This window comes from Chiloscyllium plagiosum, unplaced genomic scaffold (assembly GCF_037043375.1).
Source record: "Chiloscyllium plagiosum isolate Xiang-an unplaced genomic scaffold, Cpla_swu_hap1 HiC_scaffold_31, whole genome shotgun sequence".
NCBI classification, from domain to species: Eukaryota; Metazoa; Chordata; class Chondrichthyes; order Orectolobiformes; family Hemiscylliidae; genus Chiloscyllium; species Chiloscyllium plagiosum.
In genome coordinates this window covers 63,917,715-63,932,578 of record NW_028270169.1, presented here as the reverse complement: position 1 = coordinate 63,932,578, position 14,864 = coordinate 63,917,715, and the positions used below count along the sequence as shown (strand labels likewise).

General features: G+C 41.9%; 1 protein-coding gene across 3 annotated transcripts in view; it reads right to left on the bottom strand.

Moving 5' to 3' along the window:
• rcc1l (RCC1 like) overlaps nt 1–14,864 on the bottom strand; it is a 69,898-nt gene that overhangs the window by 27,441 nt on the left and 27,593 nt on the right. For all 3 annotated transcript variants that reach the window (XR_006315838.2, XR_006315837.2, XM_043718878.2), the window contains exon 6: nt 12,401–12,485. Coding sequence is in view for 1 of the 3 variants with exons in the window: in XM_043718878.2 (XP_043574813.1) it covers nt 12,401–12,485 (85 nt within the window). In the remaining 2 variants the exon portion in view is untranslated. The remainder of the gene's footprint in view (nt 1–12,400; nt 12,486–14,864) is intronic.

Here is a 14,864-nt window from a genome sequence, read left to right as displayed (position 1 = left end):
AGCAGAGATGTCAAAGTTTGGCGGGTGGAGAATACGTTGTGAAAGTTATCACTTAGAGGAATTGAACTGAAGGAATTACTGAACATAGCTCCAGAACTAACAATATAACCCAAGAACCTGCAGAAAGCTAGGGAAACAATCTTTCAGATAGGAGCTGTCAGTTCATGATTCTGTTCTTCAGTGATAAGGGCAGAAGTTAAAAGCCAATCAGTCCGCTGCTAGAGACTGTAATATGGAATGGATTAACCAGGTTATAGAGTCATAGAGATGTACAGCATGGAAACAGACCCTTCGAATCCAACCCATCCACGCCGCCCAGATATCCCAACCCAATCTAGTCCCACCTGCCAGCACCCGGCCCATATCCCTCCAAACCCTTCCTATTCATATACCCATCCAAATGCCTCTTAAATGTTACAATTGTACCAGCCTCCACCACATCCTCTGGCAGCTCATACCATACACATACCACTCTCTGCATGAAAAGGTTGCCCCTTAGGTCTCTTTTATGTCTTTCCCCTCTCACCCTAAATCTATGCCCTCCAGTTCTGGACTCCCAGACCCCAGGGAAAAGACTTTGCTTATTTACCCTATCCATGCCCCTCATAATTTTGTACACCTCTATAAGGTCATCCCATAGCCTCTGATGCTCCAGGGAAAACAGCCCAGCCTGTTCAGCCTCTCCCTGTAGCTCAAATCCTCCAACCCTGGCAACATCCTTGTAAATCTTTTCTGAACCCTTTCAAGTTTCACAACATCTTTCTGATAGGAAGAATTGCACGCAATATTCCAACAGTGGCCTAACCAATGTCTTGTACAGCCACAACATGACCTCCCAACTTCTGTACTCAATACTCTTGACCAATAAGGGAAAGCATACCAAACGCCTTCTTCACTATCCTAACTACCTGTGACTCCACTTTCAAGGAGCTATGAACCTGCACTCCAAGTCTCTTTGTTCAGCAACACTCCCTAGGACCTTACCATTAACTGTACAAGTCCTGCTTAGATTTGCTTTCCCAAAATGCAGCACCTCGCATTTATCTGAATTAAACTCCATCTGCCACTTCTCAGCCCATTGACCATCTGGTCAAGATCCTGTTGTAATCTGAGGTAACCCTTTTCACTGTCCACTACACCTCCAATTTTGGTGTCATCTGCAAACTTACTAATTGTACCTCTTATGCTGGAATCCAAATCATTTATGTAAATGACAAAAAATAGAGGACCCAGCACCGATCCTTGTGGCACTCCACTGGTCACAAGCCTCCAAGTCTGAAAAACAACCTCTTCCACCTTTGAGCCAGTTCTGTATCCAAATGACTAGCTCTCCCTGTATTCCGTGAGATCTAACCTTGCTAATCAGTCTCCCATGAGGAACCTTGTCGAACGCCTTATTGAAGTCCATATAGATCACATCTACAGCTCTACCCTCATCAATCCTCTTTGTTCCTTCCTCAAAAACCTCAATTGAGATTGTGAGACATGATTTCCCATGTTGACTATCCCTGATCAGTCCTTGCCTTTCCAAATACATGTACATCCTGTCCCTCAGGATTCCCTCCAACAGCTTGCCTACCACCAACGTCAGGCTCACTGGTCTATAGTTCCCTGGCTTGTCCTTACCATCCTTCTTAAACAGTGGCACCACTTTAGCCAACCTCCAGTCTTCCGGCACCTCACCTGTGACTATCAATTATACAAATATCTCAGCAAGTGGCCCAGCAATCACTTCTCTAACTTCCCACAGAGTTCTAGGGTACACCTGATCAGGTCCTGGGGATTTATCCATTTTTATCCATTTCAAGACATCCACTACTTCCTCCTCTGTAATCTGGACATTTTGCAAGATGTCACCATCTATTTCCCTACAGTCTATATCTTCCATATCCTTTTCCACAGTAAATACTGATGCAAAATACTCATTTAGTATCTCCCCCATTTTCTGTGGCTCACACAAAGGCCGCCGTGCTGATCTTTGAGGGGCCCTATTCTCTCCCTTCTTACTCTTTTGTCCTTCTTGTATTTGTAAAAACCCTTTGCATTCTCCTTAATTCTATTTGTCGAAGCTATGTCCCCTTTTTGCCCTCCTCATTTCCCTCTTAAGTATACTCCTACTTCCTTTATACTCTTCTAAGGATTCACTTAATCTATCCTGTCTATACCTTACATATGCTTCCTTCTTTTTCTTAACCAAACCCTCAATTTCTTTAGTCAGCCAGCATTCCGTTTAACGACCAGCCTTCCCTTTCACCCTGACAGGAATATACTTTCTCTGGATTCTCGTTATCTCATTTCTGAAGGCTTCCCATTTTCCAACCGCCCCTTTACCTGCGAACATCTGCCCCCAATCAGCTTTCGAAAGTTCTTGCCTAATACCGTCAAAATTGGCCTTTCTCCAATTTAGAACTTCAACTTTTAGATCTGGTCTGTCCTTTTCCATCATTATTTTAAATCTAATAGAATTATGGTCGCTGGCCCCAAAGTGCTCCCCCACTTACACCTCAGTCACCTGCCCTGCCTTATTTCCCAAGAGTAGGTCACTGAATCAGAAACTTTTCTTGTACACACTTAAATTCCTCTCCATATAAACCCTTAACACTATGGCAGTCCCAGTCTATGTTTGGAAAGTTAACATCCCCTACCATAACCACCCTATTATTCTTACATATAGCTGAGATCTCCTTACAAGTTTGTTTCTCAATTTCCCTCTGACTATTAGGGGGTCTATAATACAATCCCAATAATGTTATCAGCTCTTTCTTATTTCTCAGTTCCACCCAAATAACTTCCCTGGATGTATTTCCGGGAATATCCTCCCTCAGTACAGCTGTAATGCTATCCTTTATCAAAAATGCCACTCCCCCTCCTCTCTTGCCTACCTTTCTATCTTTCCTGTAGCATTTGTATCTTGGAACATTAAGCTGCCAGTCCTGCCCATCCCTGAGCCACATCTCTGTAATTGCTATGATATCCCAGTCCCATATTCCTAACCATGCCCTGAGTTCATCTGCCTTCCCTTTAGGCCCCTTGCATTGAAATAAATGCAGTTTAATTTATTAGTCCTACCTTGTCTCTGCCTGCCCTGACTGTTTGACTCACTTCTGTTCTCAACTGTACCAGTCTCAGATTGATCTCTTTCCTCATTTTCTCCCTGGGTCCCTCCCCCTTACTAGTTTAAATCCTCCCGAGCAGCTCCAGCAAATCTCCCTGCCAGTATATTAGTCCCCTTCCAATTTAGGTGCAATCTGTCTTTCTTGTACAGGTCGTTCCTACCCCAAAAAAGATTCCAATGATCCAAAAATGTGAATCCTCTCCCATACACCAGCTCCTCAGCCATGCATTCATCTGCTCTATCCTCCTATTCCTGCTCTCACTAGCTCGTGGCACTGGGAATAATCCAGATATTACTACTCTCGAGGACCTCCTTTTTAAATTTCTGCCTAACTCTCTGTAATCTCCCTTCAGAATCACATCCTTTTCCCTTCCTATGTCATTGGTTCCGATGTGGACAATGACCTCTTGCTGGCCCCTCTCCCCGTGAGAACATTCTGCACCCTCTCTGAGACATCCTTGATCCTGGCACCAGGGAAACAACACACCATTCTGCTTTTTCGGTGTTGGTCACAGAAACATCTGTCTGTGCCTTGGACTAGAGAATTGCCTAACACAATTGATCTCTTGTTACCCGACGTACATTACAGCCAGTCTCAATACCAGAAACTTGACTGTCCATGCTATGTTCCCCTGTGAATCGATCACCCCCTACATTTTCCAAAACAGCATACCTGTTTGAAATAGGTATATCCACAAAAGACTCCTGCACTAGCTGCCTACCTCTCTTACCTTTCCTGGTGTTAGCCCATCTATGTGACTGTATCTGAGACTTGCCCCCTTCCTATAACTTCTAACATACTGTTGCAAATTCCTCATTGCTTCTAACTGTCTCTCCAACCGATCCTTGTGATCACCAAATAGAATACTCTAAATAAAAAGCGGGAAGAGGATGAAGGAGGCAGAGTCAACATGGTGAGAAATCAAATGCTTTTGGGAAGTCTATCTTTTATAAAAGATTTAGTCAGAAGCATATGAAATTAAAGATTGAGATAGTTACTATGAAGGATTCTAATCAGAATGAGAAACTGACTCGTGGAGCACTGGATGGGGAAATGACCTTTTCCATTGTGGATCATTCACTGAATCGCTCAAATTCCAAATGTCTTTACCCTTTTAGATAGGAATTCTGCCCTTCGTGTGACTTATAGGGTGAACTATATGAATGTAGAGCACCTCTTCTGTTGAAAGCTATTCAAAGGTCAGTATCACCCTGTCCATTCAAGCTTACCATCAATCAATCCAAACTAAGATGTAGGTCAGTAGTCACAAACATCACCACAGACACACAGAAATACATTTTGATGTGTATCCCGATAATTAAAAGTCAGACCCCTATAACTCAAATCATAATCTGAAGATAGACTGACCAGGTCATTGGTTGGATCCAGTCAGATACTGGCAAATGGGCTTGTATAAAACTGAAAAAAGTTTGTGAAAAATAGGTAGCTATTAAAATCAACAGAGTTGATATAATTGCACTCGCCTACATTTGAGCCCAATGAGCTGCTGGTTTGCATCCATCCAGTTAACTTACTGGACAGACATCATAGCACTGGGAATGATTCCACCAGTAACTAGCATCTGAGAGAGCGACTGGTGCGTTGTGCATGTGTGCGTGTGTGTACATATATGCGCTTTGACAAGCTCCCACATGAGAAACTGATGAAGAAGGTGTGACAATGCTGCTGCTCCTTTACCACGGTTATGTTGTCCTTGGTTTTTCTCAAAAAGGACTGTAACAGCAGAAGGTTGTGATTTGCCTGGGATTAGCCCTTTAATTATGGCTAACAGATACTGCCGCAGGCAAAACGCTTTTACGTTTTTTTTTTGTAAAACACTTGTACAATGAAAATGGAGTGGCCAGTTCTCCCAGTTCAGGGTTTGGTTTTAGCAAGCAGTCTGTTTGAAGCCGCTGGTCAAGTTTTAGCTGGGGACCCAAGAAAACATGCTGATCTCTCTGCAATCTCTCTCACGTAGGAACTTGTGTCTGATTGTACCTTTTTTGCCAAGTGGGTGTTTATGAGAATGTTGCAAGCATCATTAAGCTGCGATACAATCTACTGGATTTTCAGATAGGTTAATTAATTCTAAATTTGGCTCACTTTTGTTCATGTTTCATTCAATATTCTGTAAATAAGTTGTGTTTTGTTTAAAACTGAGTGGTTGGGCCAGCTGCATCACTCCTGGAATATCCACTCGAGGAACAGAGGGCTTTTGGGGTGCTTGTCCACAGGCCTCTGATGATGACAGTACAGGTTAATAGGGTAGTTAAGGTGGCAAGGGGACACTTGCTTTTATCAGTCATGACATATTTTAAGAGCAGGAACATTATGTTGGAGCTGAATGGAACTTTGTTTGGGTGACAGCTGGGAGTACTGTGTGCAGTTCTGGCCACACACTAAAAGGACATGGTTGCCCTGAAGGGGGTGCAGACGAGATTCACCGGATGTTGCCCGAGTTGCAGCATTTTAGCTATGATGAAGTGGAATAAGCTTAAGTTGTTTTATAGAGTCATACAGCAAGGAAACAGATCCTTCAGTCCAACTCGTGCATGCCGACCAGACATCCTAAAATGACAGTGTCATTTGCCAGCATTTGACCCACATCCCTTTAAACTCTTCGTACTCGTATGCCCAGATGCCTTATAAATGCTGTCATTGCATCTACCTCCACTACTTCCTCTGGCAGCTTGATCCTTACACGCACCACTTTCTCCATGAAAAAGTTGACCCTTAGGTCATTTTTACATCTTTCCCTTCCCACCTTAAACCAATGCCCTCTAGTTTTGTACTCCCCCTGACTACCTGAGATACCTGACGGAGGTGTACAAGGTAATGAGGGGCATGAACAAAGTGGATAGAAAGCAGCTGGTTCCCTTCATCAAAGGGTCAATGTCAAGAGGCTTTTAAAGTGAAATGCAGGAGGTTTTGAGGGGGATGTGTGCAAAAAGCTTTTCACCCAGACAGTAGTTGGGGTTTGGAGTTTTTTTTTTTAAAGACCACAGGAACAGGCCCTCTGGACAACGATGTTGTGCCGAACATGACGTCAAATTTAATTAAACTCTTCTGCCTGCCCTTGATCTATATCCCTCCATTCCTTGCATATTCATGTGCTTTTCTAAAAGTCCCTTAAACACCCCTATCTTATCTACCTCCACAACCACTCCGGCAACGTGTTCCAAATTCCTATCACTCTGTGTAAAAACTTACCTCTCACATCTCCTTTGAACTTTCCTATTCTCATCTTAAATGTCTACCCCTAGTATTAGACATTTCAACTCTGGAATGTTCTATCAGTGAGGTCAGTTGAGGTGAGGATACCTCACAACCTTTAAAGAGTAATTGGAATCTAATAACATTCAAAGTCTAGTGCAGGAAAGTGGAACTGGTGTAGATAGCAGTTTATTTCTGGCTGTATAGCCAAAGGGTACCTTCTGTACTGTATGATTCTATGTGGGCAGATGACGAGGCGACACAAAAAATGGGCTGGCTGATTGACAGTGAGGAGGAAGGTTCTGAGATTACAGGAGATCATAAACTGAATAGTCAGATGGAAATTAACCTGGACAGGTGTGAGGTGATGTGGTTTGGAAGAAAGAACAAGACAAGCCAGTACTCAATGACTGGCAGGAGAGTAGGAAGCTCAGAGGAACAGAGGAATCTAGAGGTGCTAGTCCACACATCCGAGAAGGTGGCAGGACAGGCTTTTTTTCCGTTATTATTCATTCACAGAACATGGGCATCATTGGACAGAACAGTTTTATTTCCCAGAGGACAGTTAAGAGTCAACCACATTACTGTTTGTCTGAAGTTACATGTAGGCTAGATCAGGTAAGGGTGGTAGTTTGCTTCCCTAAAGGATATTGGTGAACCAGATGAGTTTTTTCCGACAATGGTGTCATCGTTAGACTCTTCATCCCAGATTTTTTTAAAAATTGAAATCAAATTCCAATATCTGTTATGACAGGATTTGAAACCAGGTCCAAAGGACCATCAGATAATAGGGGCAGAATAAGGCTGTTCAGCCCATCGAATCTAATCCACCATTTAATCATAGCTAATATGCTTCTCAACATTCTCCCTTCTCCCCATAACTTTTGATCCCCTTACTCTGTTGATCTCCTTACTAATTAAGCCAAGGGAGTCAGAAAGGGTGCAAGACAGTGCCTGAAGGAGTCCGTGAGGAAGCGTGAGAGAGTGGGAGAAATTTCTGAAGAAACTCTCTCCACAGTGATAACATTTCGAGTCCAGTGACCCTTCTAGAAAGAGTTTGAGTTTCTCCAGCTGTTTCTGTCCTTAACTTCCCTAGTTAACCATAAATTGGTTTATCTGCTTCCGAGAATCCTCCAGTTGGTTTATTCATTTCCTAGAAACTCCCTTCCTCACTGAGATGGACCTTTGCTGTGAGTCATGAACTTTTATTTGAAATATTTGCCATTGTTCATCAACTGTTTCTTCTGCTAAACTCCTTTCCCAATCCACTCCAGCCAACTTTGCCCTCATTTTAAAGTAATTATCCTCATTTAAGCTTGGCACAGTTATTTCCAAATCAAGTCTCTCAAACTGGATGCTAAACTCTACCATGTTACAATCACTGGTCCCTAGTGGATCGTATATTCTCAAATCATTTATTAAACCTGTCTCTTACACACTACCAGATGCAAAATAGCCTGATCTCTTGTTGGATCCACAGCATAAAGTTCAAGGAAACTATCCTGAAGACATTCTATGAATTCACCCGCATAGCTACCTGTGCCAAATTGATTTCCCAATATATGTGAAAATTGAGGTTTTTCCCCTGACTTCTTCATTTTCTAATAATTTGTCCGACAGAACAAGCTATATAGATTCTATAACATCTGATCCAAGATAATTTCTTGCTAATTGACTAATTTCATCTCCTAATAACAACACCTCACCTTTCTGTCTGCCCTTTCAAAAGGTTACATACCCCTGAATATTGAGTTCCCAGGCTTGATCCTGCCATGGCTAAAAGATCATATCCATTAATCTCTATATGTGCCATTCATTCTTTATTTTGTTCTAATTATTACATGCATGTACGTGAAGAGCCATTAATTTTGCCCTTTCACTTTGACTTCCCCCTTTGACTTTATTTGTTGCTGTTTTTTATGCTCTCTGTACAGTCAAATTATAACATGTCACATAAAAGGTAACCAATGTAAGGTAAGAGCTCATGAGGTTGGAGGCAACAAAATTAGCATGGATAGAGGATTAGCTAACTAACAATAAACAGAGATGGGATAAATGGATCATATTCAGGTTTTTAATCGTACAGTGTTGCAGTGATCCATGCTGGGGCCTCACTTATTTCTTTTTGGAATCAATGACTATATAGAGTGACAGCAAGACTGCAACAAGAGCTCTGGGTACAGTCTTTTTGAGCTCCTCATTTAAGGAGGGGTGTACTCACACTGGAGGCACTTCATAGCAATTCCAGTCTGTCAGTTCCTGGGATGAAGGGGGTTTTGTTGTGAGGAATGGTTTGAGCAGCTTGGGCACACAGAATCACAGAATCTCTTCAGTATGGAAGCAGGTCATTTGTCCCATCCAGTCCACACAGATTCTCCGAAGGGCATTCAATCTAAATGCATCCCTAACCTGCACATCCCTGGACACTATGAACAATTTAGCAAAGCCAATGCATCTCACCTTCTTTGGACTGTGGGAGGAAACCAGAAAGTCTGGAGGAAATCGATCAACCATAGGGAGATTATGCAAACTCCACACAGACAGTTACCGGAGGGTGGAATCAAACACTGGTCCTTGGTGCTGGGAGGCAGCATTGCTAATCACTGAGTCACTGTGCCACCCCTAAGGTTGGATTAACACTGGTGTTTAGAAGAATGACAGGTGATCTTATTATATGATTCTGAAACTTGAAAGGGTTCAGAAAAGATTTACAAGGATGTTGTCAGGGTTGGAGGATTTGAGATATAGGGAGAGGCTGAACAGGCTGGGGCTGTTTTCCCTGGAGTGTCAGAGGTTGAGGGGTGACCTTATAGAGGTTTATAAAATCATGAAGGCATGGATAGGGTAAATAGTTAAGGTCTTTTCGCTAGGGTAAGGGATTCCAAAACTAGAGGGCACAACTTTAAGGTGAGAGGGCAAAGATATAAAAAGGCTCTAAGAGATAACTTTTGCACGCAGAGGGTAGTGTGTGTATGCCAGAACTGGTGGTGGAGGCGGGTGTAATTACAACATTTAAAAGACATCTGGATGGGTATATGAAAGGAAGGTTTTAGAGGGATATGGGCCAAGTGCTAGCTAATAAGACTAGATTAATTTAGAATATCTGTTCAGCATGGATGAGTTGGACCAAACGGTCTGTTTCCATCCTGTACATAGAACGTAGAACAATACAGCGTGGTACAGGCCCTTGATTTTGTGCTGACCTGTAAAATCAATCTGAAACCCATTCACACTATTCCATTCTCATCCATACGTCTATCCAATGACCATTTAAATGTCCTTAAAGTTGGTGAGTCTACTACTGTTGCAGACACGGCATTCCACGCCCTTACTTCTCTGAATAAATACCTCTGACATCTGTCCTATATCTATTACCCCTCAATTTAAAGCTATGTCCCTTCGTGCTAGTCATCACCGTCCGAGGAAAAAGGCTCTCACTGTCCACTCAATCTAGTCCTCTGACCATCTTGTATGTCTCTATTAAGTCACCTCTTAGCCTTCTTCTCTCTAACGAAAACAGCCTCAAATCCCTCAGCATTTCCTCATAAGACCTTCTCTCCATACCAGGCAAAATCCTGGTAAATCTCCTCTGAACCCTTTCCAATGTTTCCATGTCCATTCTATAATGCGGCCACCAGAACTGTATGCAATACTCCAAATGTGGCCACACCAGAGATTTGTACAGCTGCAGCATGACCTCATGGTTCCGAAACCCGATCCCTTTACCAATAAAAGCTAACACACTGTATGCCTTCTTAACAACCCTATCAACCTGGGTGGCAACGTTTAGGGATCTATGCACATGGACACGAGATCGTCCACACTGCCAAGAATCTTACCATTAACCCAGTACTCTGTATTCCTGTTACTCCTTCCAAAGTGAACCACCTCACACTTTTCCACATTAAGCTCCATTTGCCACCTCTCAGCCCAGCTCTGCAGCTTATCTATGTCCCTCTGTAACCTGCAACATCTTCCCTCATTGTCCACAACTCCATTGCCCTTAGTGTCATCTGCAAATTTACTAACTCATCCTCCTATGCCCTATCCAGGTAATTTATAGAAATGATAAACAACATTGGCCCCAAAACAGATCCTTGCAGTACACCACTATTAACTGAACTCCAGAATGAACATTTCCCATTAACCACTACCCTCCGTCTTCTTTCAGTTAGCCAATCCAAACCGTTAAATAACCCTCAATCTCACGCCTCCGCATTTTGTACAACAGCCTACTGTGGGGAACCTTATCAAACGCTTTACTGAAATCCATAAACGTATCAACCGCTTTACCCTCATCCACCTTTCTGGTCACCTTCTCAAAGAACTCATTAAGGTTTGTGAGGCACGACCTACCCTTCACAAAACCGTGTTGACTATCCCTAACTGAATTATTCCTTTCTAGATGATTATAAATGCTATCTCTTATAATCCTTTCCATCACTTTACTCACAACCAAAGTAAGGTTCACTGGTGTATAATTACCAGGGTTTTCTATACTCCCCTTCTTGAACTAGGGGACAACATTTGCTATCCTCCAGTCTTCTGGCACTATTCCTGTAGAATACATCTCGATGACTCAGTGAGTGGGGTTGACAGGATTCACGCTAAAGGATAGTTCTCCTCATGGCAGAATCTGGAACCAGGGTCACAGTTTCAGAATAAAGTGTTAGCTCACTGAGGTGGCAATGAGAAGGAATTTTGTCTTTCAGAGGATCTTAAATTTGTGGAACTCTGGGTCAGTGCATTAATTAAAAAGGTAGAGTTGGATAGATATTTGAACTGTAGGAGAATGGAGGATTATCGAGAACAGGTAAAAACATGGACATGATTCCAGGATCAGATAAGCCACAATCATATTGAATGGTGGAGCAGGCTTAAATGTCTCACTCCCACAGACTTGAAGTACTGCAGACAGATGGGAGAATTGTCCCGGAGCTGATTGCCGCAGATAAAATCTGGAATTCTAAACAGTAATTGCTCAGGTGGTCTGTGAAGGGATGGAGGTGGTGAACTGCATGTTGTTTGGGGTATGGAGCTAACTCAATGGTCTGAAATGGCTTTTTCTCATACTGTCCAAATTGTGTTAATAAAGTCACAGGGTATTCTGCTGTATCAAGTAGCCATTCAATCTACCTCTGAATCCTTTCAGGCAGCACATTCCAGATCTCAACTCATTGTGTGAAAGCAATCTTCCTCACCTCACCTCTTTTTTGCCTTGCCAACTGCCTTAAATCGGAGTTCTCTGATTACGAGGTGGAAACAGTCCCACTTTATCTGTTCTAACTAAACCATTTGTGATTTTGGATGTCTCAATTAAACGGCTCCAAAGAGATCAATCCCAGCTTCCCCAAACTTTTCACATAACTACATCCCTTTCTCTGGTACAATTTATTTTAAATATAAATAAATATATCATATCACCGGCACTATAAAACTTGCAAGTCACATAATGAGATACTGAGGCAGAGGACCAATGCATGAGAAAGGAGATTGTTTGAAGGAGTGTGGTAAAGAACCAGAATGAAGTAGAGGTGAGCAGCAAATGTAGAGGTGGAATTCCAGAGCTTGGGACCTATTTGATGGTCCAATCATCAGTGGTGTAGCTCTTAAAATACACAAAAGATGGGAATCAGAGGAGCCTAGAGACCTCCGGGTTTGCAGGATTAAGAGACTGCATATAGGCTGAGGGCACAAAGGGATTCAGAGACAAGGACAAACATTTCAAAATCACGATTATTGTATTAATAAAACTCTTGTGCACTCCCTCAGATCCTGACATCCTTCCTAAAGTGTGGTGTCTAGATTTGGACACAATTAGAGCCTAACCATGTGTGTTTTATAAAGATTCACCATAACTTCCTTGCTTTTGTGTTGGATTGCTCTGTTTTAAAGCCGAGAATCACTTCTGCTTTGAAGCAGCTTCATAAATTTATTCTGCCACCTCTTAAGAACTCTGTCCACAAGTTAATAAACAATTAAATTATACAAAACTATCACAGACTTCTAAGCTGAATTCTGAAAGGAACAGTTGCTGTGGAACTGAAGAAACCACCATCAGATCCCCTTACCTGTTTGTCCATCAGCTCCCCAGCCACAGGAATAGATCTCGCCCTTTTCTGTTCTGAAGAGACTGTGATCCTGTCCACATGTAACCTGAAAATCATGATCATGGTATGAACATTTCCAAGCTAAAGCAATGCTTATCTGATCACAGCAGATCTTTTATTTTGTACAGACAAACAATATTTAAAGAATGAAATTACTTTCTGTTATGAAGTTGAAGGCACGTACTGTACCTTTACGAGAGTGTGAAGGCTGTTTTGCACTGAGCGCTTGCAGGCACATGTCATGTGACTGACTAGCAATCTCAGAGTGCAATGGAACATTGAAAATATTTGGCTGTAAAACAAATATCTGACTTTTGGTTGCTAGGTTTTCACAACAGTTCGAATGTAACCAATCAATTTAAATTATGCCCCAGGATACTAAAATCCAATCAAATTTGAATTTTATTATTTTGACAACATTGATTCAATGAGATGATCCAATGTTTGGGGTATAAAAGAAGCCGGCATATTAAAGAGTTAGCCAGAGAGAGAGAGAGCAACCAACTGCCATTGTCAGACTGTCTGCTAACAAAACACTCTCTATCAAAGTGCCTCTTCATATGTAACATTTTTATAGCAAAAGACTAAAGACTACCCAGGGAGATCTCCAGCCAGAGGAAGGAGTACACCGGAGACAAGCACTTCTGTCTGGTTTTGAAAATTAAGTTGATGTAATTTTAATAAAGGCTTTTATTGAATCAGTATATTGTTATAGAGTGAGAGGTCGATAACAAGCACTAAAGAGAAAGGAGGTTTAGAATTGTAAATAATTGTTATTTAATGTTCTCTTTTAGAGTTAAAGAATAAATTGATATTTTTCTTTAAATAGTGGAATTTGGGAGTTCACTGTCACTCATACTTGAACAGATTACGAGGTGAACTTTTCTGGGGGTTTGGCTTAACTAGCAGAGGGGTTCACCATCGTATCATAACAGTTTGCGATTTGAACAGCTTTAGACAGATCCAGTCTGAGATGTGGACAAATTTGAACAGATTTGGGTAAGAAAGATCCCAGCAGATTTAAATACTTGCCGTTTAGTGTCCTAGATCTTTAAATAAAACATAGGTGAGACTATTTGTTTAATTTCAGTTGGTTAAATTTAAAGTGAGAGAAATGGCTCTTAAAATTGGTAAAGAGGTTCTGGGGTTTGAAGATGATTCCCAAATTTGCCAAGAAAGTTTAGAAGGACAGAAAAAAACCATACTTTAGAATTGGCAAAGAATTAGGCTCAACTAAGTACAAAAGTAAAGCTGAAATAGTAACTTGTGTGTGTCAGAGAAACAGACAAGTGCAGCACAATTAGGAAAACTTAAATTACAACTGAGGAAAATGGAGTTAGAAGATAAACAAAGAGAGAGAGGAAAAAGGGACAAAGAGAGGAAAAAGGAAGAGAGAGAAAGGAAGAGAGAGGGAGGAGAAAGGAAGAGAGAGAGAGAGGAAAAAGAAGAGGAATTTAAAGAAGAGAAGGTTCTTAGCTGAGCAAAAAGAGAGAGGAGACAGAGGGAGAGAGAGAAAAAGAGAGAAAAGAAAGAGAAAAGGAAAGAGAAAAGGAGAGAGAATTCGAACTTCAGAAGTAGTGACTTAGTCAGGAAAGTGAAGTTAACAGGATGGAGATGAAAACAGAAGGTAGTGATATATACAAATATGTTAAAACAATGCCACAGTTTGATGAGAAAGATGTTGAAGCCTTCTTTATTTCATTTGAAAAATTAGCTAGGCAGTTGGTGTGGTCAGAGGAAGTGTAGGTAATGCTAGTTCAGTCTAAGCGGGTAGGCAGAGCGAGTGAGGTACCTGCAGCACTGTCAGATGCAGGGGTCAAGAGATTAACAGGTCAAACATTGGGGAAATCGAGCAAAAGCTACGACAACAGATGAATGGGCACTGCGCAATAATCAACAGACAGGAGGGTTCCCTCCCAGTTGGGGAACACTTCAGTGGTCCAGGATATTCAGTCTCAGACCTTTGGGTGACCATCCTCCAAGATGGACTTCAGGACAGGCAGCAGAGAAAATTGGCAGAGCAGAGGCTGATAGCTAAGTTCGGTACCCATAGGGAGGGCCTCAACCGGGACCTCACAGGTGACCACCATTGCACTATACATACACAGAGACACTCCTATACACACACACACATACACACTGACACACAGACGCCCACACACACCCTTACAGACACACACACTCCCACATGCACCCCCTCACAGACTTAAGACACTCTGCACTCACTACACACAACACATACACTTTCTCACACTCACAACCCCCAACCCAGACAGACAGACAGACACACAAAGACCCACATGCACACATATATTTGTGGGGTGAATTTGTACTTGCAGAGTTACATTGTACTTTGCTCAAAAACTGCATGAATTTATGTAAAACTCCGTTATCTCACTTTTTAGATTAGAATCAATCTAAACAT